Raw genomic sequence first — 23,559 nt, forward strand, 5'->3', positions numbered from 1 at the left:
ACTGCACACAACCCTCTCACAGCACCATCTCCTTGCAGTGCACTCAGGCACAACACAAATGGACACAACATGGCCATCTGCAGCAGCAGCTGCTCAGAGCGCTCCTGCCAACGCTCCTGTTCCCACACAGCCCCTCACAAGGGCTGGTTTCCCCAAGATCAATCACCTACTACATGCCCAGTGATTCTCTCCAAGTTCCTTCTCTTCCCTTCAAACTGGGGTCTCAAATCCCCACCGTCTCCCATGGGAGAGGAACCATCAGCAGACAATGAAACTTCAGCAGACTGAAAGCCGGCTGTACTGCCGTGATGCTCAGAGGGAGGTGGCAGCTCCCCCGGCTGTGGCCATAACCCTCCAACATCTGGCTGGCAGCTGGAGCAAGGCTTTGGCAAGGACCTGTGTCCCACTAGCAAATGTCAGGCTACCCTTAGGAAAGCTCCGCTCCCCCCAGGGAACGTATCAGAGCTCTCACTCCCACGGAATAAGCAAGTCCAGGAGATGAGATGGCAACTCTGCTACCTACACAGCAATGAATCCAATGCAAGGGCATCACTGACTATGCAAGTGTTTGTACCAATGGTACTACTAAGGAGCCCATGGCTATTGGCCACCACACTGAGGGAAGCACTGCTCAGCCCAGGAATCCTTGCCCCGTCCTGCAGTGCTCTCCATTCTTACCCTGTCCATTTTGAAATTCCTTCCCAGCACATTTTTCTGGTTGGAGTCCACACCGTCACAGCTGGCCAGGAACTCAGGGAGGAAAGCTGTGTAGAAGCCATCAAAGTCCACCGAGGCCATGTTGTAGGTGGCAATGCCAATCTCCTCCTGCAGCAGGTCGTGGGATTTGTGGACCAGCACCTGGAGCAGCACGTTCACAAACTGGAACAGCATGGTTGTCCGAAAGATCTTCTGCACGGTGAGAGGAAGGCACAGTCAGGCACCTTCAGAGCAGTAACCCCCTCACACAGGAGGGAGCACAGCACAGTGCTTTAGAAGCGAGAGCTCATGGAGGTCAGATGGGCACAGCTGTACTGGGTCACTTAACACCTTGCTGACAAGAAAGGCAAGACCCCAGACTGCAACTCTCATTCTTCATGGCAGCAGCTAACAAATCTAAACTGACAGGGTTTGGAGGATGGGTTCTACATGACAGCAATGGGCAACAACCTGACAGTGACCCAACTAGATGACAAGCAGCCTGTTGAAAAGAGCTGGGGCTCCTCCTGTATCCAGCACAGCAGTGTCAGTAAGGTGGCACTGCCACTTTGACCAGCACCATCTTCACCACAACCACAGCAAAGGATGCAGTAAACGAGCCCCAAATCCTGACCTTCAGTTTGCGAGACACCTGGAAGCCTGACAGGCAGCTTTCCACTATTACAAAGCCATTTCCAGCCCCCTTGGACTGGAATGCTCTCGCCTTTAACCGCCCTTTGCCTGGCACTGCTCCCAGTTTCAGAACTGCACCTGCCCACTGGTAAGCTCAGACCCACCTTGTGGTACAGCTTCTGCTTGGTGTTCAGCGTCTCCAGGTAGAAGAGATTCTGTTTGAACAGGTGAATGTCGGGCTGCAGGAAGGACTGACCAAATGCCTGCAAAGCAGAATTGAAGGGAAGGGATTGACAACATAACGAATATCAAACCTGACAGGCAGAACCATGTTTTCACCCCGACACTACACAGAGCCTGTTTACAGATCTCCTGTAGCAATGCCATGATGTCATTTGACACGCATGCCAACGCTTTCTGCCAACTGTATTCAGGTGGGAGGAACGGGATCTTCTGGTGCCATGTGCCAGGAGAACAAACCCCTGGCGGCTTCTGCTGCTTCTCAGTGAAACCCTTTTGTGAGTCTGCTCAAGTCAACCTTGTTGCCAGACTGCAGGGAATGAAGAAGCTTTAGAGGCCGTGTGCTCAAATCCCTGCAGGACAGTTTCTAAGCTGGGTTTGTTGGGAACAAGTGTCACCATGCACTGAAAAGGAACAAGAGATGCTGAGCGTGGTTCTCCTGACACACAGCTGACTTGTGAAGGACATGTCTGTTTCTCAGAGGCACCCAGAGTGCCACAGTGAGCATGAATAAAGCCAGAACACACTCACTGCTCTTGCTCCATATCTGCATCTCGAGGGCAAGGTGAGAAATGTTAACCCCATCAACTGGCAGATGGGGTTAACCTTTTACTGCACTAAGTTTTAAGTTACAGGTGAGGACTGGGAGGCAGACCCAGGCGTATCAGGAACAGAACAGATCCCTCAGAAAGATCTGCTGGACCCCACTGAAGCAGTCTGGCCTGCCAGCACAGACTCTGGGATAAAGCACCTTTGAAACACTGCACAGATGAGCAGAAGCAGGCAACAGAACTTTAGTAGTTGCTGCTCCAAGGTATCATGAACAGAAGATTATTCCTCTGCAGTAGCCATTTATTGTTAGAAGGACAGAGATGGTCCTGATCTGTGGCAACCAGCATGCGAACTACTGACATTAAACGCTGAACACTGGCTGCTCTTGCAATGCAGAACACTCACAGAACACTCAGCTTTTGCATCAAAGCAGTAAAGCTGGCCCAGCAGTACCAAGCAGCCTGATACTGAGACAAGTCCACCAATGTCTCCCCCAAAAGAAGACGCTGAGGCAAGTGAGGAAATGTTAAGCTGCTACAGGAAAAAAGAAGCTTGGGTGGCTCAGGACAGGGACAGCTCTGGTCTCCATTCACAATAATGTTAAAGTACAGAAAGCCCAGAGAGAAGAATCAGCACAAGAGCTCCCTCCTCACATGTCTACCAGAAGGCACCCAGCCACCATGAGCACTTCTGGACAGGGCAGCTCAACAGAGCCCTCCCCTCGTGCAACCTGACACGTGGCCCTCTGCTCTGGGGTTCACTGCCCTCTGACTGCCACCTGCTCTTTGCTTCCAGAGCACAGTGTGAGCATGCTGCTGTTTGCTCTGCCAAAGGGCCCCACAGCAGACAGGATGCAACAGGCTGCTCATGAGGGGGATGATTTTTTTTTTCCTGTGGTTCTGCATAAAACCAGAGGACATCTTGGCTTCAGGAAACCTTTCCTGGACCAGCAATTTGGAAACAAAGCAGAAGTAAACAGAACTGCACCAGTAATAACAGAAAGGATGTAGGCATAGAAAGGAATTAGCAGGAGTGAGGAAGGAATGCTAAGTGAGGCATTGTGTGCTTTGCAAGCACATGGGTAAGATGTCTCTACAAATATTCTCATTTTTAGCAGTTCCTCCACATGTGAGACCTCACTCTGGACATTGCCCAACCCCCAGCAGCCACATTTAATGCCCTGCCAAAAGCAGTGCGTGTTCTGTTGCAGAAAGGGCGCTTAGACAACTGTAGTGGAGTTACCTGCATGATGGCACTGAACTGTGCTTCGTTCTCCATCTGCTCTTCTGCCACTCCTCTCTGGACACTGGCCAGAACGCTGGATTTGAAGAAGTACCGCCAGTTGTGATGGAGGACTCTGAAAAGCAGCTCGAACAGCTCTGCTTTCACATCAGGAGATGAGCGCTAGGAGGGAACAACAGCACCTCAGAAGAGGCTCCTGTGCTGGAATCCCACTTATGCCCTGGTTCCCTTTGTTGGCAGCACCCTGCTCTGTGGTGGCCATCCAGGAGCACTCTGCAGTTGAGTACCAGAATGAAGGATTTCCTTCTACAGAAGGCATTGACCTCAGCAACTGCTGGATCACACCATCATGCTAAGAACACACAATCCAGTTTTGTTTTACCTCCTGCTTTGAGCATGTCTGTACCTTCAGCGTATTCAACAATCCCTGACAAAATCCTCCACCTGCACTGCTTCCAAACTGCCCAACTCTCCCTGTGCTGGGACTGACATTTAAAGCTCCTAGAAAGCAAAGCCCCCACGTGCTCCCCAAAGCCCCAGCAAGGCCTTCACTTCCCCCACTATGTTCACCTGGTGTGAGAGCAGTCCTACCTCCGCAATGATGGGGTACACCTGCTCCATGCACAGTGAGATGACACTGGGTAGAAAAGGCTTGAATACTTGGCCTGGCTCCTGCACCACCACTTGCAGAATCTTCAGGAACTTCTCCACCACCCGACAGCCGGTGCTCCCCTCATGGAGGATGCTCTCTGCCAGCTGCTCTCTACAACAAAAAATGAAGTTGTTGGATGGAATCTTTCCCTGAGATCTGCGATGCTTTTACCTACCAAATTGAAAGGGAAGCAGACAGTATCTCTAAGCTTCCTCAACTAATACAGCCCAAGCACATTAAGTCACGGAAGGGAGGTAGGTATTGACTAAGGACTCATAGACACTTTTCTCTAACAGAAGCTTTAGGGATAACAGGGGTGCACTAAGACACTGGCTGATACAGGTAACGCCAGAGTCCAGTGTTCAGCATCACACACTTCCAAGACTGTCAAGTCTCTGGGAAAGCTGAAACAGCACATCAGGTACACAGGCCACTGGGCACAGAATGGGTCACTTCACACTCAGAAGCATCTTCCTTAAACTAAACCCTGGATGCAGAGGAAGAAGCGCAGCACTCTTTTCTTTAGGGACAGGGATGTGTTTAGTTATCTAGCCAAGATAAATCATCGCCAGGGATGAGAGAAAAGTGACCAGCACAAAACAATACCTGGTGAACATATTTAGGAAAGTCTGTATGATCTGCTCAGTGAAAGGCACTCCCATCTGCACTCTCAGTCCTTGAAACAAAGTGAGGAAGAAGCTCAGCATTTCATCCGTCACATCTAAGGCAGAACAGGAAAGCAAAAAGAATGTGTTAAGGCAACGTTCAAACACATGAAGTCTTTTATGTGATATCTGCTCCTCCTGTACGGGGAATCCCATTTATTCCTGAAAATTTAGCAGCAGCTTCGCCATTAAAAACTGAGATCAATATTTGGACAAGTACGGTCAGTATCAACAACTCAGAACAAGTACAAGGGCCCTGGGTCTGTCTGCATACACAGACCACTTGGAGAAAGCTCTTGCAATGGCCTGGGCTTCAGCAGCTCACTGCACACACAGAGTTAACAGGAAACGCAAGGAAATCCACAACAGCTCAGTACAGCTTGAAGTGGCCAAGAGACAGAATCCAGCTTTTTTTCTTTTTTCGGGGGGAGGCTCTGACAAAATCCTTCTGACTTCAGAGGTGAATTTCAGCACAGAGTTGCACTGCACCGCAGCTAAACCCAGCATGCTTTACTGAACAGCCACGGTAAGCTGCAACCACTTGGGTCCTGCTTCATACAGCCTTTTATAGCCAACACAGAATGGGCAAGAAGCCTCATGCAACTGAAGGCAGCAATTCACTGGAGTCACAACACCAGTTTGCTGCCTTGGATCCTTTCTGTGTCTTTGTATTGGCGTTTCACTGACAAGATCCCACCTGACTCTAGAAGTTTGTTCTGGAATGTCTGGCTCTTCACAAAGCTGCTGCAGCCCCAGGCAAGTGATGAGATACAAAATGTAAGAGCTGGCTATAAGATTACCAAGCAGCAGTCCTAGTTACACTGACTCAAAGAATGACTTGGGTTGGAAGAGACCTTAAAGACCATACAGTTCCAACCCCCCCTGCTTGGGCAGGGCTGCCACACCACCAGGTTTTGCCCAAGCCCCATCCAACCTGGATATCTTAGGAGCCCATCCTTTACAAGGATATTAGAAAATCAATCGTGACCACTACTATGTTTTGTTTTCAAGCTTCTGGAGAGAATTGTGACAAACAGAGGTGTAGTATTTGAAAGCTCTTTTTGTGCTCATGAGAAGCTCCATTCCTTTTCACTGCCTGAACACAACACAGGGCATCTCCACCCACTGGAAGTGTGACAAGTCTTCATGACTGTATTGTAAATGACACCAGATCTTCCCTTTCCTCTTCTGAATCAACCCACCCACCAGGATGGACTTGCATTGCACAGCAAGCCCACACACTTCACATGAACACCATGACCCTATGCTGATGGGCTCTGGGTGTTATCGGGAGGTGATATAGCTACTCACAGCATTAAACCTGTCCTATGGTTATACCTGACTGATGAATGAAAGCTGGGAAGAGGGCTAGTGAGACCTGCACGGATTCTTGCAGCGACTGATAACAGATCTGCCGAGACTTGGTGGATTCTCCAGAGATACTTTCTACAATATCTTCTAAAACGCTGAGCGTCTGATGGATGATCACTTTGGCTGCAAAAAGAAAAGGGGTGATACTTCCTGCATACATCAAAACTACCCACAGGCAAAAAATGAAGTTAATGTGAGCAGTACCTAGAATAACACACAAGGCAGCACATACATCAAGCCCAGGTTGGAGTCAGAAGCGTTTCTAAAGTACGTTCACATTTTAAACATTTAAATAGGTTCAGCCAAGTAACGGTGGCAACTTGCATTCTTAAATTATACAGGCTTGCAGCCCTACAGATGCACTCACTGCTTGAAAACTTTCCCACTTTCCCTGAGCAATTGAGGAAGATGGAACAGTTTGCAGCAGCCTGGGGTGAAAGCATCCCTTACGAACCCTTACAAAAAAACAAACTAATTGTTCCTTCCCTGTCCTTCCCATGTGCTAAGCAGCTCTCAGCTGAAAGAATTACTGGAAAGACAGCTCAACAACTCCCTCCAACAGTCTGCACTGCAACTGCAGGAGGGCCAGCACACACTAAGAAGCTGGGTACTTACTGTCTTCCATCTGCACTTTCCTCTGTGGCAATATAGCATTGGATTTCAATTGGCGATAGTCCCTCGTGAGGGCAGAGATGAGGCTGGTGTGGTTGGTGGAGCGAACCGCCCACTGCTGCTCACTCTCTGGAAGATTTGGCCAAGGTAGCAACAATACATTTGATAGTGCTCTGCACACCAGCACCTGGGCCTGGAAGCAATGAAACATAGAAGTTTTCAGAGTTTGCTATTCACTCATAACACACAGACACTCTTAGACTGACATTTTATGGCTGCCCAAAGCAGCGGTTGTGCCCAAGTGACAACCAGCAACTTTGCAAGGTGAGAGAAAAGCAGAGCTCCATGACTTCAGAGCTGGAGTCAACTCTCATCTCTGTCTGCCCTTCTGTGCAACAAGAACTCAACGTTCCTTGTATCTCCAAAACAAAGACAATGCCAATTCTGTTGCTCTGTCTGGTTCAGGCAGGAAGCATGCATGCTTGTACAGCACTTTATCCCTCCATGCTAGTGCACAATGCAACAGAATCCCCATCTTTGCTGTGGCTTTTCAGTAATCCTAATACATTCATTTGGAGCAAGGTATATAGAATGCTAACAGAAGTTTCACCAACTCTTTCTGTATGTCAGAATCAATATGCCAGTACTGCAAAGGCAATGCAGTCAGGGTTTGTGTCAGCAAGTGAGAAATGAGTAACATTTAAGAGTTGCAACTGTGTTTTTTCCCCTACGCTGCAGCTTGAAATAGATAACTATTGACAAACTGCCACTATGATTCCTTGATGTAGGCAGAGCTGAAGCACCTTATCAGGAAGCCGCTGGGCAGAAGTGTCTGTGATTCTGTTGAACACCTTCTGCACTGCAGGGATGCTGATCAGGAACACCGGTCGCACCGTAGTGGCTAAGGAGACCAGCAGGTGGCACGCAGACAGCAGCAACTTCTCCTGTACCTGGAACAGAAGGGGCACATGGTCAGGCTGCCCAGGACCATAAAGTGTGGCATCTGATGACAGACAGCACAGGGAGCTGCCCTTACCAAGCTTCGGCAAGCAAAACAGTGCACGTATTTTTATCACAAGGGTGGTCACACACTGGAACAGACTTCTTAGGGGTGGCTGATGCCCCATGCCTGTTGCTGTTCAAGGAGACATTTGGATCATGTCCTTTAGGTCTGTTTCAACTTTTGGTTAGTCCTGAAGAGGTCAGGCAGTTGGACTTGATACCTTTGTAGGTTCCTTCCAACTAGAACCATAATAACATTGTGGAAAAGAGATTTCCCTGTTTTCAAGCCATGACATGCCTGTAAATTGCTTACTGTCACAGTTCTGGTTGGGATAGAGTTAACTGCCTTCATAGAGGTTCATGCGAGGCTGTGTTTTGGATTCTTGCTGAAAGCACTGGTGTAACACACTGGTGTTATCAGTTGTTGCAGGACACTGCTTGCAGAGCCAAGGACTGCTGTGCTTCTCACACTGCTGTGCCAGCAAAGAGCTTGGGGTGCACATGAAGGGGATGCAGCCAGGACAGCTGACCCAAAGGGGTGTCCCACAACACCACAGTGCTACGCTCAGCACTGAAAGCTGAGGTAAAGAAGGGGGGAATGGACTGATGGGAAGCAGGGAATGAATGAACTCCTTCTTTCTCTTTGTTTTCACATCCTTTACCTAGAAAACCGCCTTTATCTGAACCCACAAGTTCTTGCACTTCCAATTCTCTCCCCCACCCCAACTGGGCAGTGAGTGAGCAGCCCGGTGATGCTGAACTGCCTGCCAGGTTAAACCACACCACTTATTTTTGCACTAGCAAAAAAAGTCTTAGACTCAGCCTTACAGGACACACACGCTATGGCTCTAAAAGACACATCCAGCAGCTCTCTGACTCACATCTAGAACACACTGCAGTCCAGTGCACGTTGTTCAGTGCCTAAGCCCAACCACATCACCACAAGAGCCTTGTGCTCTCCGTGGACATGCAGCCCCAGCCCCAGTCCAGTGCTGATGCAGATACCTTTGAACTGATGAGGGGTGTGATGGCCTCCAGAGCTGTGGAGACAAGAGAGATGAACTGCTCCGGGTTCTGCCGATGCACTTCACTGTAGAACTGTGCCAGCCAGTGTGAGTAGGCTTGCAGTGCGGCCAGGGACTGCGCGTGGCTGTGGGGAGAAAGCAACCATGAACTGACACAAAGCAAACACCACGGGATGACAAGTGCCATGACATCCCAGCCTCAGTGCTCCCGTAATCAATTCCCATATTACCTAATCCCACAGCATGAGATCCATTTCACACACCCACTTCATTAGTGGAAAGAGGGGGAAAAATGCAACTGCCTTATAGAAATCTTTGGGCAAATAGCCACACAGCTGTCAGCCTATGTAAAATATTGTCCAACTGCAGCTATCCTATGCAAGGATAGATGAAGGGGGTTTTCCTGAATTAGCTGTTTTCCTTTATATCTTGTCTCTCTCCCATCCTTTTCTATATTTATTGTCTCTTTCTCATTCTTCCGCTTACTGAAAGCTGAAACATTCCCTGTGATTACATTACATGGCCTAAAACTCTTCTTCATCCTCATTCAGAGGTTTGCTGTCACTGGATTCAGTCACCAAGCAGTAGTATTAAACCAACAGGACAAACCAATAAGGTCAAACAACCAACTGGTGGGCTGCCTATAATTAGAATTTATAATTATACTTTGGCAGAGTTATCTCCCGTTTTTGAGTCAGGATGACTCTTTGGGGATCAGACAGGTGTCCTCCAAGTATCTGGCAATGTACCTTTTTTTAGCCTGGCACTAGAAAACAGAACACAATTTTCTCAAGGACATTGGACCCAAGAGCAAAGGATGAGCCCTTCTAACAAATACAAAGAGCTTCCAGAGCTGTTTTAAATCAGAAAAAGAAGACACCTTTGAAGAAATATCATCTACATAAAGCTAATTGCCAGTCACTTGGGATTAGGAAAAATCCAGCCTAGTGTGGGTTTTAAGTGAGCTGCTATTCATACAAACTGAACAAGCACAACCTTAAATTCTGCTTGCAGAATGCCAGCTGGCAGTACCAGGTTTGTACAACACGGCCATTTACAACAGAAGGTCTTTAAAAGGCTGTTAGAGTGGTGTTCTATTACCAGTGGCATCAAGATTTCACACTTAATGTCAGCTCCTGGACTGAAGGCACTCATTTGTTTCAGAGACGGCCTGCATTGCTGGAAGGCATACATTTGTTTTGGAAGCCAAGGACTTGAAATTTTCTACTGGGAGAAACATTTTGACTTGAGCCATAAATCTGACTGTGGCAGCACAAAATCCATAAGCCTCAAATGGCACAACGACCATTTCTTAAAATATCACAATTGTACACGTACTTTACCACCTAATCACACTGCAGATGAGCCAAGCTTTTACAGTCATCAGTACACATTGGCTTTTAGAGCTTATACAATGGGCATTTTTACTGCTGATCACAAATACATTTTTCTTCAAATAGCAACCTGAGGAGACAGTGGTTCAAACCACCGGCAGCAGTCTTGGCCTTGACCAGCCAGTGCCCTTGGTTAGCTAGCAATCACCGTTTGCAGAACACTTTCCAAACAAGTGGTTAAAGTAGAGGTAGGAAACCCAAAGCTGCCTCCACCCCACACAGGTACCAAATCTGTACATAGTAATTTGAATTGTGTATCTCATACTCACACATCAATAAGGTCAGGTTTCAATACAGATGGTACTGCAGTTTCAATGTTGTACAGTTTAATCTGGGATCCATACAGCGTTACTTTCACCAACCTGCAAAAACATGAATACGTGGTAGTGCGACAGGACTGCAAGATGGACACACACATGTGCAAACCAACCTGCCCATCTTATCTGAACGCAGCTCTTGACAAGCCTGTGTCAATATTTAGCTAGTATGTTGATTAGATGTAGACTATTTCCTTGCCTGTAATAAGATGGAACAAGTATGATGTACCTGCATGGAGGTGAAACAACAAAGGCAGCTGTGTGCAGCCCTGAATTTGAAACTATACACTAAGTTTTGTGGAGGGGAAGAATCAAACGTCTGCTTTCCAGTTTCCACAGATCTTTTATGGAAAGAGACTTTGGTGACTTGGAAAACAGAGACGTAGCTGAAGCAATCACGGAATCATTTAGGTTGGAAAAAGATCCAGAATATCTTCAAGTCCAACCATCACCTGACCTACTGAGTCCCATCACTAAACCATCTCCCTCTGTGCCACCAGACTCCACACCCCACTTCATTGCATCACAAGTGCAGATTCTGGTAAACAAGTACCTTCCTACTGACTGATTTAATCTCTCCTGCCAGTTATTTCTCTGGGTAAAGGTTAAAAAAGACAATTGTAACACTTAAGGTACTGACCACTGCATTCTTTGTGTCTCCATTTAATCATAACAAGGGGAGGCAGAAAGAAACCTTGGCTTTCACATTCACTGCAGTCATAATAACTGTCCCACAGATGACAAAGGGACAGCAAACTCTCCCTTCCATTCTTACCTCTCTACCACCGTGAGAGCATCATTAAACCTGGCAGCAAACATATCCCCAGTGAAGTACTCTGCTAAACGCCCAACAGCCTGCAGCAAGGAGCTCAGGTCCCTCAGGGAGCAGTGCAAACGACGGCAGTCATTCTCTGCAGTGATGTTCAGTCTGTGACCTGAAATGACGTTTTGGTTTGTTAGAAGTGAATCCCAAAGACACACGTGTACGCATTCACTTGTGCTAACAGGAGCTGAGTAAGAGCCCGGCAGCCTGAAAACTCATATTCTAAAAAGCATTTAACCTTGTGACTAATAAATACAGCTCTTTGGAATGGGAAACCTAATTACAAAGCTCCAGGAAATGCTAAGTTTATTCTAATTACATTACAAGCATTCTTCTGAAATTAGCTCGGCAATGGGTCACAGTTCAAAACCGAGCTCTGTCCAAGCAACTGAAATACTCTAATTGGGTAAGACGAGTTCTGCTGCTCTGACAGCCACTGTTCACATTTCTTCTCAAAGGCTGAAAGTGCTGTTACAAGCAGTTCCAGCCTCTTGCACATTTATTTTCTTTTATTCGGTATTAACATCTACATAAACAAGAACTTTTTGGTTATCTGCTGACATCAGACAAGCAAAGCCAGCTTCACAGAGGCTGTTAGCAAACTCCCCCTGCTGGTTAGGCTGTAAATGATCCTCTGGCAGCATAGGCCTATCTGGAGCAAGAGTGCATTTGTTTCTAGTTTGAAATGTGATTATGTACTTTCCTGTTTCTCAGATATCAAGAAAAATACAGATAAGCAGACTTGCAAGTCTTATTGCCTCACGTGATTTTCCTGCTGCTCAGTCATGAACACCTACCTGTTCCCCAAATATCCCACAAATCTCACTAGAAATGTTACCATGTTCTGCAGTCACAACTGTTTTTCTTTCCACTGTCCATCTAATCTCATCTTGTTCATCATTTCAACAACAAGCTTGAACCTCTTATGTACCATCGGCAAAGTATCACCCAGATCTGTACTGCTCTCTGAGCTACTTCTCCTGGCAGCTTCCAACACAAACTCCATGCACTACTACTTAACTGAGGATATATTAAATGACCTTAAGTTTGGAAGCACTTTGGAATAACAATTTCAGATCTGCAACAGAACACAGAGGAAGCAAAAACCAAAGCAGGTTTACAGTGCTTTGCAGTCGGCTATGCAAAGAGTGAGGATCTGTACAGAGGTGGTTACCTGTCCCTGATGTGACCACGAACTGCTGGAGTCCCAGATACACTTCCAGGTTATCCTGCAGAACTGGAAACTAGAAAGGACAAGAAAGCAGAGTGACTTGGGAGCTTGGCAGGCAGTTAATTCAAATATCACTGTCTGTTAGGGAACAGTTTTCCTACTTCTTCCCAATACCTTCAAAAAAAATAGTGGGACAGAAGAAAGGCAAGTTTCCAGTTTCTGGGCTGATTCTGCAGCTTATGTCTTGATAGCTGCCATCAAAACAATGAAGATCATCACACTGATGAGACTGTGGCAGCTCTCCTTTTCACACAGACACAAACACAACCAGTGTAAAAAGGCAGAGACTTGACAAGTGGAAGGGGTGGCACAGGAGGAACATGTAGATGGATATAACCCAGCCCTGAGCAGGGGTACACAGCCAAGGAAAGGCAGAGCCCAGGGCACAGGAAGCCTGCACTGCATCTGCCAAACACAGAAGCATCAACTTCTCAGAAATACAGCTACCAAAATAATATTCCACTTAAGAAGCTGAGCTCAGTGCCTCTAACAGAATACAGAAGGGAAACACCACGGCCACTTGTTGCCAAGCTGCACACTGCAGCAAGAACAGCTGAAGTCCCATAGGGAAAACAGCTAAGGGAACAAACAACAGTCGTCATGCATCCTGGCCTGGGAACACAGAGCAGTAACCAAACTCCATCTTTCAGGACTGACAGTAATTATGCCTGTTTCTATCAATACTTCAACTGAGCAACAGGTTATGCTAACACTTGGAACATGCTGCACACAGACCTGGAAGCTTTCTAATCAGCACTCAGCAGCTGCTGTGCTTCAGTGGTATGTATTAAGGGATTATTTGCCCTGTGCTGAATCGCACTGTAACCTTCTCCTTATTTTCTACCAGCATAGTCACCATATTCAAGGAGGCTGGATTTATGGAAGTTCATTCATCCATCAACAGAAGGAACTGCAGCCTCTCATTCCCCAGCATGGGACAGCAGAGCAGCAGCTGCTGCACACTGAGTCAGTTACTTGCTCCTGATGGAACAGCCACCAATTCCAGCATCACTGCAGAGACTATTATTCAAGAAGTCTTGCCTGCTTTCCACATCTCCCACAGGGCTCAAGCATTCATTATCACGTTTCTAGCACACAAGTGCCTGTCATACAACTGCAAAAGGAGAACTATATGAAAAGAACAACAAAACAACAGCCATCCTCATGTTAACGTGTTACTTGAAGGAAGCCACATGCTCTTCATATAACCCATATGCTCCCTGAAACAGATGCTGTTTTGCCTCCTGCTAACTCATGCCACATCACCATGCTGCAGAGGAGCTTCCATTCACATGAGGTCTGTCTGCTCACCACTCCAGAGTTCCTAGAACTTCTGGTGCTTTTTCCTGCTCAGACACCTTCCAGCCTCTGTAGCAGCTCACTGTGCTCTCCTTCTGGAAAACACAGCTCAGAGGTCCCAGCATGCAAAGTTTCCAGCAAGAGATTGCTTTGAGATCTCACTGCATACACCTGCCTTTCTTCTCATCCAGACAACAGGCACCAGCACCTCTAACTTTGGGCTCTAGGGGCTCAGATTCTCAAGATCTCTCCTTTAGAAACCATTAAAATGCTTCAAAATGAGACAGCTTTTACAATGCTCATCCCAGCAATAACAGTGACATTAGCTGAAGAGAAGCACTTATGCGTTCAGCTGTAATTCCCAATTGTCTGAGGCACTCTTCCCAGCATCTGTACCTAGCCTTTCATTTAAGCAAAGACCTCACCCTCCTAAAAATCCTAATGATGCTCATCTGTGCAATTAACAGCGCTGCTCCTAATATAAAGGTCATGAGAAACAGCAGGAAGGTATTTACACTTGGAAAGGGGAATTTCCATAGATCTCAGCGTGCAGCTATTAAGCTCAGGTGCCCATGACAAAGCATCCTCTTCAAAACACACCAGAAAATCTAACCAAGCCAAAAAAAAGTAGGAAAAAAAAGCAGTTTCTTTCAATGTTTGGCCCCTCCTTCACCACACTTTTGCTTCTAAAAGCAGAAGCTTGGAAATGTGACCTCTGTGAACCAGCCTGCAACAAATTCCAGTGGTTGGCACTTATTTTACATCGTACTTCTGGTCTGTATGACTACTTACTAGCGTGGAGAAGGCATGTGTTGGCAAGAGCTCCATGACTTTTGCAACCACTTCCAAACTTTGGCGCAAGTACCGCTGCCACTCAGTCTGCTGCTATGAGAAGAAACAAGAAGGTGAGCACAGCATTTCCAGAAGGAAACAGCCTTTTGTAGGCTGGGAATCAATGCTTGGGACAAGCCTTTGCAGGTACCGAGATACTGAGGAAATGGTTCTCTTCTGTGATCCACCTGATTCTAAATGATGTTACCCATTCATACCTGGGGCCACATGCCTAGGTTTCCCCAGAGCCATAAAGCCACATATGCTCTCTCCAGAAGCACACTTAATGCACAGGTGTCTGACATCTTTTGTTCAGCACCATGTGGTTGACTAGTGCTCGGGTCTCACATATTGGCCACCTACTTCACTTTACCTTTCATGTCATCAGTATGGACTGAGATCAGGTTTACTGATATTGACTTTGACAAATATGCTTAAAGGAAAGCACTAACAATATGTACAGCTTAAAGCTTTTGTCTGGAAGAAGCTTCTGCATTTACATTCCAAAGCAATCAGGAACAGACACCAAACGCCTCTGGTACATATACAGCTACGTATGTATTTCTCCCTATAAGAACCAAATTCAAAACAAAGGTCATATCCTCTCAGGAAGGACAGAAGTACCTCGTGCTTCTTTAACCCTCAAAACCCAACACTAAGTGAAGCAGCAGTTCTCTGGCCTGTACAGAACATAAGCTTTGGAAAAGACATCCCAGGTGCTATAACGAATGCAGCATTTTTACATCTGAACTTGCAGCTGTCCCTGCTCAGCTCTGCTCCTTACATCATCATCCAGTGTCTCGTCATCCAGCTCCTCCAGCTGTGCCTGGTTATACCTGAACTGGATTCGATTCAACACCTCTGTCAGCAACAGAACCAAGGCGTCTTCGTACCTATGGCCACAGAGAAAACAGCAGGAGAGTGATAAGGCAATTCTGCAGAGACTGCTGTGCTCACAGCCTTTACACAGCAAAGGAGAAACGTAAAACAGGAGAAGAGCACAGCCGTACCAGCTCATACAGCCAACATCAAATAGATCTGGGGATTAAGAGTAATGTGTCACTTTAAGTCACAAGCTATCTGCAATGAAAGTCTTTGACAATATTGCTCTCTCAGAGGAACACTGATAACTGTTAGCTAAAGCAGCAGCCCAGGAGACTGAAACAGAAAAGGCAGGAGGTGTGCTATGCCATGAGCAATGGCAGATGTACGTGAACAGGAGGCACAACCACCTCTTCCTTCTCCATCTGCTCCTCAGCAGCCTGCCTGGTGCTCTGCTTTGTGGGCAGGGCATGCGGAACAGATGAAGGGGGGGTAGAACTGCCTCAAAAGCGGACGTCCCTGAAGCGAGTTGTTGTGCTCTCCTCTTCCCCTATGCTGACAGTCAATTAATTCAGACCCTTGGCCTGTTGGAAAAAAAAAGCCATTACCTTTCGCAATTCTAGCATAATGACTTCAAACACGTGTCTCTGAAAGATACCCTTTCACCTCAGGTACCAGGCAACGGATACAGAGAGCAGAAGATGCTCCTTCCCACTGATCATATAAAATAATGCCAAGCTGCAAAATAAGTAGTCATCAGCACCTCTGCTGCCACCACTGACAATGGGGGGTTTGGAGTTTTGCTATGTTTGTTTTCTCTCTTTTCAACCACCTTCCTCAAAACACAGCTTGTCCTCCATAAGAACCAGCCACGTCCTCTTCTAGGTGAGATCAGGTTAGAAAAGCAGGCACTAAGGCCTGCTAACAAAGGTTCAAGGAACAATGAGGTACTCAGCTGTGCCACCAGCTCAGCTGTGCCAGCTTTCTGTGCACGGTGCTGAATTCCCACCTTTTTGGTAATTGACAGAACTCCAGATTGGGCAATTTACCCAGAAGTACAACTGCTGTGTGTACGAAATGCACAATTTATAACCACAGAACAGGAAATTTCATCTGTGCTCCCGTGGTGTAACCACACCCATGCTGTCAAACTGAGCTGTTTACATGTCTAAAGCATTAAGGAAGCCGTGGCTATAGAAGCTATCATTAAGGACAGGTAGTTCTGACAAAGCAGCAGCACACGTTTTAACTACTTTTATGCCACTCCCTTTTCTTTCACAGTATCTCCAAGACAGACAGGGCCTGATTCAGCTCTCTTGGTCACAAAATACCTGATGTAAAGATAACATGCATCACTCATTCACCCAATGAATGGGAGCAGGATGCCAAGGCAGAGCTCAGCAGCATTAGGCAGACAGCAGCAAATCAGGAACAAATGATCACCAAGTTTAAGTGCAAATATCTACTGCTGCTTGAGAAATTAAGAGTACGCAGTTCCCACGCTGAAAGGAAGAGAGCTGCCTGCTGTAAGCCAGTTCCCATTTGTTCTTTGCGGTCATGACACCAGGCTGCTTTTCGGTAACTAACCACACTTACATTTAATATGCTCAAAGGGAAAAAAGCTTCCTTGTGCAATTAGTGAAATGCATATGGTGTGAACCATGGCACTGCCAAGCCTACCAAATCCGAGCAAGATCCAGTACACTCACCTTATTCTTCTTGTTTGAATGGCAGAGAGCCACCTATTTCAGGAGATGGCATCTACAAAAGAGCTGCCAACCACTGCTGCAATTTATACATGCAATCAGCTATAGGGGTCAGCAGAACTTAATTCTCAAACACAGCACTATCAGTATTTCTCAAAAACACATCCTTCCATTTTAACAGGCATTCACAATCCTATGTAAATTTTAAGAACTCCCAGTTCATCAGGTAGTTGTATGAGCTGTGGGAACCCTTACTATGCAACTCGCTCCGTGGCCTCCTCCTCTAGTATGAGCTAAAATGTGCTCTAAAACAAGCTAAAAATATGCTCCGGTTCTATTTTAGCCTCCAAAAGTTGTCTTCCTCTGGCTGCTGGGTTCACATACAACGTTTTTAAGTGATCTTTCCTTCTTGCCTTTATTTTTTTCTGCTTGAATTCTGTTCAGCGTGTGACAAAACTCTGAAATTCACAATTACAGTCAGTGACTTCTAGAAAAAGAAAGGACTTGGATCACATAAAGCTGGAAGCAGCAGCTTGCTTCTCACACTCCTTCCATGGTGACCGTGAGAGACTGCAGCTGCCACGGTCTGCCTGCTCACCTGTTGAGCACTGCTTCTTTGTCAGCCAGACGGCTCTTAATTTTGCTGGTCAGGTAGTCCAAGAAGAGCGTCCAGATGTCTAAGCAAGAAAAGTAACCTTCGTGGGTAGGCTGAAACACATCAAAAATCACAATAAATTTCACAAACGATGGCAATATCAATTTCACACGTTGAGAATATTAGTTAGCATGTACTTCAATCCACGGAACATCTTCCTGCTGCGTTGAAAGGCTCCTAAGAGGTCACTGGGCAGATCTGCTGCCTTAAGATTTTAAAAGATGAACAAGAGCTTCAACACAAGGTGGGAACCCAGAAATGACTAAGAAGGGCTCAGCACAAACCCAACTCATGGCTTGCTGCACCAGCTTCCAGAGTTTTATGGATCTACACCCTTGCCTTTATTTACACATGAAGGTAAATAGGGCCAAACTGCATTGTGACAGGTACTACCGCACACAATCTGCATCAAAATCCAGTTCCTTTTAAAGAGCAACATTGAAAAACACAAGGAAAGCTTCAGATACAGTAAAAGCAGCAGGTTCAGAAGAAAAGCAACACAAAACAGGTAAGCTGAATAGAGTTTCCCAGATACCTTTCATTCCAAAGAGTAGGAAAAAACCCAACAAAGCCCCAAATAAACCAGAAGTTAAGATGCTGGACAACCTGTTCTCACAAGGTAACTACACGTGCCTGTCATCTCCAGCTAAATCCAGGAACACATTAAGGCACATCCCCAGTAATGCTGGAGGAGGGCCAGTGAGATGCGCCAATTGCTTCACCTGGGGTAGCTTTAAAGATCAGTCTCATGGGGCAAACCAAACTAACCCTGCTGGATGAGATAACTGAACGCAAGGAACAGAGCATGAAAAAACAACATTGCAGGGCAGTACCTGATGAAAAGTGTATTTGAACAACAGTGCCAGAAACTCAACCACGGGGAACTGGGAGTAGGATTCAATTCTTCGTAGATGGACGCTCACAAAGAGACGAAGGAAGTCCGTAAACTTCTCAATGTAGCTACAATGGAAAGAAGAGAACAGAATTAAGAGAAAGCAAAAGACGTCCCAGGGAAAAGCAATACCATTGAAACAGTGATAAGTTCACTTTAAATCCTCTCATTAAAAACAAAAAAGAACGTGATAATTAATAGGCAGTAGAACAATTAAAATGTAAAGCCCTGCAACAATTACCTACAGGACGGGCAACCCTTCATTCCATTAATACCTGAAACAGCAGAAAAGACAATCTAGTCAAAAGCAACTTTAATATTCAGATAAATATAATCAAGTTTAATCAGGCCTGCAAATAAACATAATCCCCCACCCTAGAGAAATCCGTGTGTAACAGCAAGACTCGTATTACTGTTGTATAGAGGATTAGTCACATACATTGTACCACCGAGGAATTCAGCTGAAAGCAAGAAGTTAAGGCAGAAGTTAGCAATACACGTGTTACAAATGTACAGGAGGTAGTGGGAGAGGCAGAAAGAGTTGCTCCTTACACAGGGCAGAAGGCTGACTGTCATCCCAAAGCTTCTGAACAGAACCCAGCCTGTCATTGACTGAGTTGGGCAATAAAGGCAAATCCTCCTCCAAAGCAGGGAACTTTTCAATGCTTGGGATCGTACTAAAAGGAAGAACATCCAAAAAAAGCCTGCTACCAAAACGTCAGGAGCTCAGCAAGAGCATGACCTCAGTGCGAGTACAGAGGGTTCCTGAGCACTCTGCATGGGGAAAATTACAAAGAGCACAGCGGGATAAGCTGTTATTGTGGAATAAGGACACGTCCTGCACTACGAAAGCTTCACCAAGGCTAGAAATCCTCTTCACATTGATTATGCACAGAATAGTGAAGTACTCCATCAGTACACAGACTGACACACTGCAACACCACGCACAAGCAGCAGAGCTCCAAAGGCTGTGGGCACAGAAACCCATCCTTCCCAGCTACAAGGAGCTCTGAAGTGTAAGAGTACCTCAAGCCTCTCCTCAAAAAGCAGCAGCAAGTTTGGTTTAGCTTCAGACGGGTGAACAGTTTTCTTCTCTTGCACTGCATTGCTCCCCCTTCTGCAAACTGAGGTGAGGAAAAACGCTCCTTCTAACCGCAAGGCATTCAAGACTGGAAGCATTACCAGCCAACAGAGCTACAATGCTGCTTGTTATTATAATCCTATGAAATAATTCAATATACTTGATCACTCGACAAGAATCAGCACTAAACACAACCGGCCACTCACCAAATGCTTCAAAAATAAAGCAAAAAATAAGTATCCAGACCCAAACACCTCCTTCCCTTTATCTGATTTTATTTTATTTTTTAAGAGGTTCTGATCTGAGACCAAAGAAATTCATACTTTGTGCCCAGCTCTGCAAGCCCCAGAGCCCATAGTGCAACATCCACACCACCACTTCTACCCACACTGGACATCTTGCATTCCCACCTCCCATATTTTCCACGTCTTCCAGCTGAAGCCAACACCAGTAAAGCAGTTTAAGCTAAATCTTTTTCTTGACTATTTCAGCAGCACAATCCTTCCAAAGCAACACTGACTTTATAACAGAATAAAAGGAATCACCACCACCAGAGGCTGCTGAGAGAGACCTGGGGCAGACACGCTGCAGGGATGTGATCTACTGAGGTATGACAACTTCATCAGTGCCAACTCTGTGTAGGATTGTTAGTCCAAGTCCAGAAGATGCACTCAGATGATAGGTGCACAACCCTGGCTCTCTGTGCACATATCCCATATGCAGAGGTGGCATGTTTCCACTGTACTGGGACATGCCTTTCTTTTATGGAAGGAACAATACTAAAGTGAAGGGGAGTTAGTCTCAAAACGGGCAAGCAGAATTCACTGTTAAACAGAAGCCACAACTCATCTAGATCCAGTATCACAGAGCTGCAAGTGAATCTAAAGATATGGAAAACGGGAGCTTTGTGGAAGAAGCACGTAAGTCAGTTCTTCCAAAAGCCCACAGTTGGTTTCCAAATTCACTTTGACTTCTGGGTAGGTATCGAGCAGAAACAAGCTCAAAACCCTTCCTGCTGCATTTCCACCATCACACATCCACAGCCAGGTACTGAGCACACTGACACAGTGATAACACGTGCCAACATCAGCACCAGCTCTGCTCATCTCCCCACTGCAGGCACTGAAGGCAGCACTGAGCCACCCCTGCAGCATGCTGTCATCACATAGGTTCAGCCACTCAACACAACAGCAAGGCAAATCTCAATTCTACAAGCAGCAATATCTGATATGAAAGAGTCAGGCTGTTGTAGGCAACCAGCGTGGCAGTGACTTTCTGGAAAGCAATAAGAACACACAACTGCTGTGCTGCTGTGCTGCTGCTTCCCCCACTGCCTCCAGGCACTCACTGCTGGGAGCAGAGCTCCCTGAGCCGCCTTTCAGTGGTGTTTAAAAGCAAAAAACAAACAAACAAACCCACAAAACCAAACAAGTAAGAGTAATCAGAAGCTGTCACATCTCAATAAAGAGCATGAGACTGTTTCCTCTTTCCTTTCAAGTCAGGACTCACAGAACAACTACGCACTCTTTGTGCACTTGGGTTTATGACAGAGAAGGCAGATACCGACCAGCGAAGGGAATGCTGCAATGCCTTTACCTCACTGTGCCTCTTCTGCTGCTCTGTTACAACTGAATGAAGGGCAGGGTCAGCTCTTCTGCCACCTCAGACCTGCAGTCAAACAGCAACGAACGGGGAAAGGGGAGGAAGAGGACAGGAAAGAACACAAACCTGTGCCACCACGGCCACTTGGCAAACTGAGCCCCTGAGCAGAACCTTACCTGCGGGCACCTACCTTTCTGCCTGTCAGCATCAGCAGAGAACTCTGAAAAAAAGGCGATTAGACACACCATGCATGACCGCAAATCAATAAAGACTGTCCTTTAGAAAGCAAGAGGCCCTAGCACAGCTACTCGGCTGCTTGGTTTCTCTTACCTTTCATCCAGTTCCTCCAGCCGGCTCTTCACCGTATGGGCGTTATTCTCCTTAGTAATCTTCTGCAGGAGGTAGAAAGTCTGCTGGAACATCCGTAACAAATACTCCTCAAACTCCATAGGCACACAGTTCTTGGACATCAGTTCATTGATGCAGGACATGGCCAAGACGCCCAGCCGGCCTCGTTCTGCTCCCAGCCCCACATTCTGGCTGCTGCCATTGACCGATGACATCTTCCTGACACGTGTGTCACAGCCAAAGCGGGCAAAGTGGAAGATGGTGGTGAGGAGCGAGGGGGTGATGCTGGTGGACAGAGGGATCCAGCTGAAGAGATGGGCCAGACACTCCAGCGCCAGGGAGCAGATGTATTCACTGTCTGTGTCAAGGATGGGGATTGGCTGGTTCAGTAATTTGGCTGCGCTGGGACTCTGCAACAGGCTGCTCAGCAGGTCACCTGGGGGAAAAGCACATTACAAATCAAGGCAGCTACTTCCAAGCAACTGCAAGCCCCAGCCGTAACCCAACAGCCACCAGAGCCTCCAGCATAGGTTAGCACGCAGATCTGTTTGAGATGAGCAAGATTTTTTGTTGTGGAACACCCTGAAGTGTTGTACACATCCCACACATCAGATCAGAGGGGTTGCTGGGGGACTACTTCCAACAAACAAGTTCAAGGGGCAGCTCCGTACTGCCCCATCAGCTTTACTGAGAAGGGCATACACAGCATTTTGCAAAACAAAACCACAGCAGCATGATGTGTATTTTAGGGATCTGTTACAAAATTTATCCCCTTCAAGAACTTGAGCATCCTTGATGTGAGCTTGCATAAATTCTGCAGCATGGCCGTATTATATCAGAAGTTGGCAGAGTTGCTTCTGCTTGCACATGACAGCTTGTGGGTTATGTAAGAGCAGAGGTGCTGAGACCCAAACCCTGCCCAGCACTTCTTCTCAGTGACCAACAGTCCGTGCAAGTGCACGTGACACTGCTCAGCCTTCTTACCCAGAATTTGTTGGCCTAAGAACAGCTTTAGGAAACAGACAGTAAAGGAAAGAATCTATACCTGGTATTGCAAGTTAAAACACATGGAAGCATGAAGATAAAGACTCAGCTTTAGCTGTCCTTACCACTTTCTCCTGAAGTTGGGGACGGTGGTGGAGTGGCAGCAGTAACACTGTGTTTGTCCCAGATGCTCTCCAAAATACCTGGCCAAAGAGACATTTTTTAGAACAGATTGCTAAAAAAACACTGATCTAACTAACGTACCAGAGACAGATAGTTCCTCTCAAACACATCTCAAGGGGTTTAACAAGGAGCCCTGCATGTACAAACATTCAGTATGTGTTTCAGGGTCGCTAAGAGAAGGCAACCACAATCCCTCTTCCAAAAAGAGACACACATAGCTGTATTAACTGCTTTGCTACACTAACTTGCCTTGTAGTGATCTGAACCAGGCACCTAAAGGTAAAGTGCTTGAGCAGCACGAGCAGTTGCTACATGAATCACACCTTGCTTCACTGCTCCGAGAATGTGCAAACCTGCCAACACCACAAGGGTGAGAAAGGAAGATGGTTGTTTCAGAGTTACAAGCACACCAGCTCATACCTGTGAGGAGTCCAAGCACAGTTTGCACCTGGTCCAGCAGCAGCTTACGTAGCTCTTCCTTGCGGGCTACGCTCAGATCCTCACGTGGACACGCCAGTTCTTCTGAGGTTGTTTTCAACATGATCAGTCCCAGAGGAGTGGTCACAGGAGACTGAATCAACTGAGAGGAAAAGGCATGAATGCAATGTGATAACATTCTGTGAAAAGTTTCAGATCACAAAGAGGAGATGAGCAATCCTGCCTGCAGCTCACAGCTGTTCCAGGACTGAGGAGTAACAGCT

At 46.5% G+C, this 23,559-nt stretch overlaps 1 protein-coding gene across 2 annotated transcripts in view; it reads right to left on the bottom strand.

The window, feature by feature from the left end:
• The window catches only part of XPO6 (exportin 6), a 40,837-nt gene that overhangs the window by 927 nt on the left and 16,351 nt on the right, over positions 1-23,559 (bottom strand). The window contains exons 5-23 of one of the 2 annotated variants that reach the window (XM_072349179.1): positions 23,279-23,438; positions 22,801-22,878; positions 21,674-22,127; positions 18,602-18,728; positions 17,712-17,821; positions 15,370-15,478; positions 14,547-14,636; positions 12,399-12,468; positions 11,177-11,336; positions 10,354-10,446; positions 8,671-8,815; positions 7,467-7,613; positions 6,667-6,856; positions 6,019-6,174; positions 4,622-4,736; positions 3,955-4,126; positions 3,364-3,525; positions 1,494-1,592; positions 679-909 (exon numbers count right to left, since the gene is read on the bottom strand). In XM_072349179.1, the coding sequence (XP_072205280.1) occupies positions 679-909; positions 1,494-1,592; positions 3,364-3,525; positions 3,955-4,126; positions 4,622-4,736; positions 6,019-6,174; positions 6,667-6,856; positions 7,467-7,613; positions 8,671-8,815; positions 10,354-10,446; positions 11,177-11,336; positions 12,399-12,468; positions 14,547-14,636; positions 15,370-15,478; positions 17,712-17,821; positions 18,602-18,728; positions 21,674-22,127; positions 22,801-22,878; positions 23,279-23,438 (2,868 nt within the window). Of the gene's footprint in view, positions 1-678; positions 910-1,493; positions 1,593-3,363; positions 3,526-3,954; positions 4,127-4,621; positions 4,737-6,018; positions 6,175-6,666; positions 6,857-7,466; positions 7,614-8,670; positions 8,816-10,353; positions 10,447-11,176; positions 11,337-12,398; positions 12,469-14,546; positions 14,640-15,369; positions 15,479-17,711; positions 17,822-18,601; positions 18,729-21,673; positions 22,128-22,800; positions 22,879-23,278; positions 23,439-23,559 lie in introns of both variants that reach the window. The other variant, XM_072349178.1, reaches the window with a different exon arrangement.

This window comes from Excalfactoria chinensis, chromosome 14 (genome assembly GCF_039878825.1).
Source record: "Excalfactoria chinensis isolate bCotChi1 chromosome 14, bCotChi1.hap2, whole genome shotgun sequence".
Lineage (NCBI taxonomy): Eukaryota > Metazoa > Chordata > Aves > Galliformes > Phasianidae > Excalfactoria > Excalfactoria chinensis.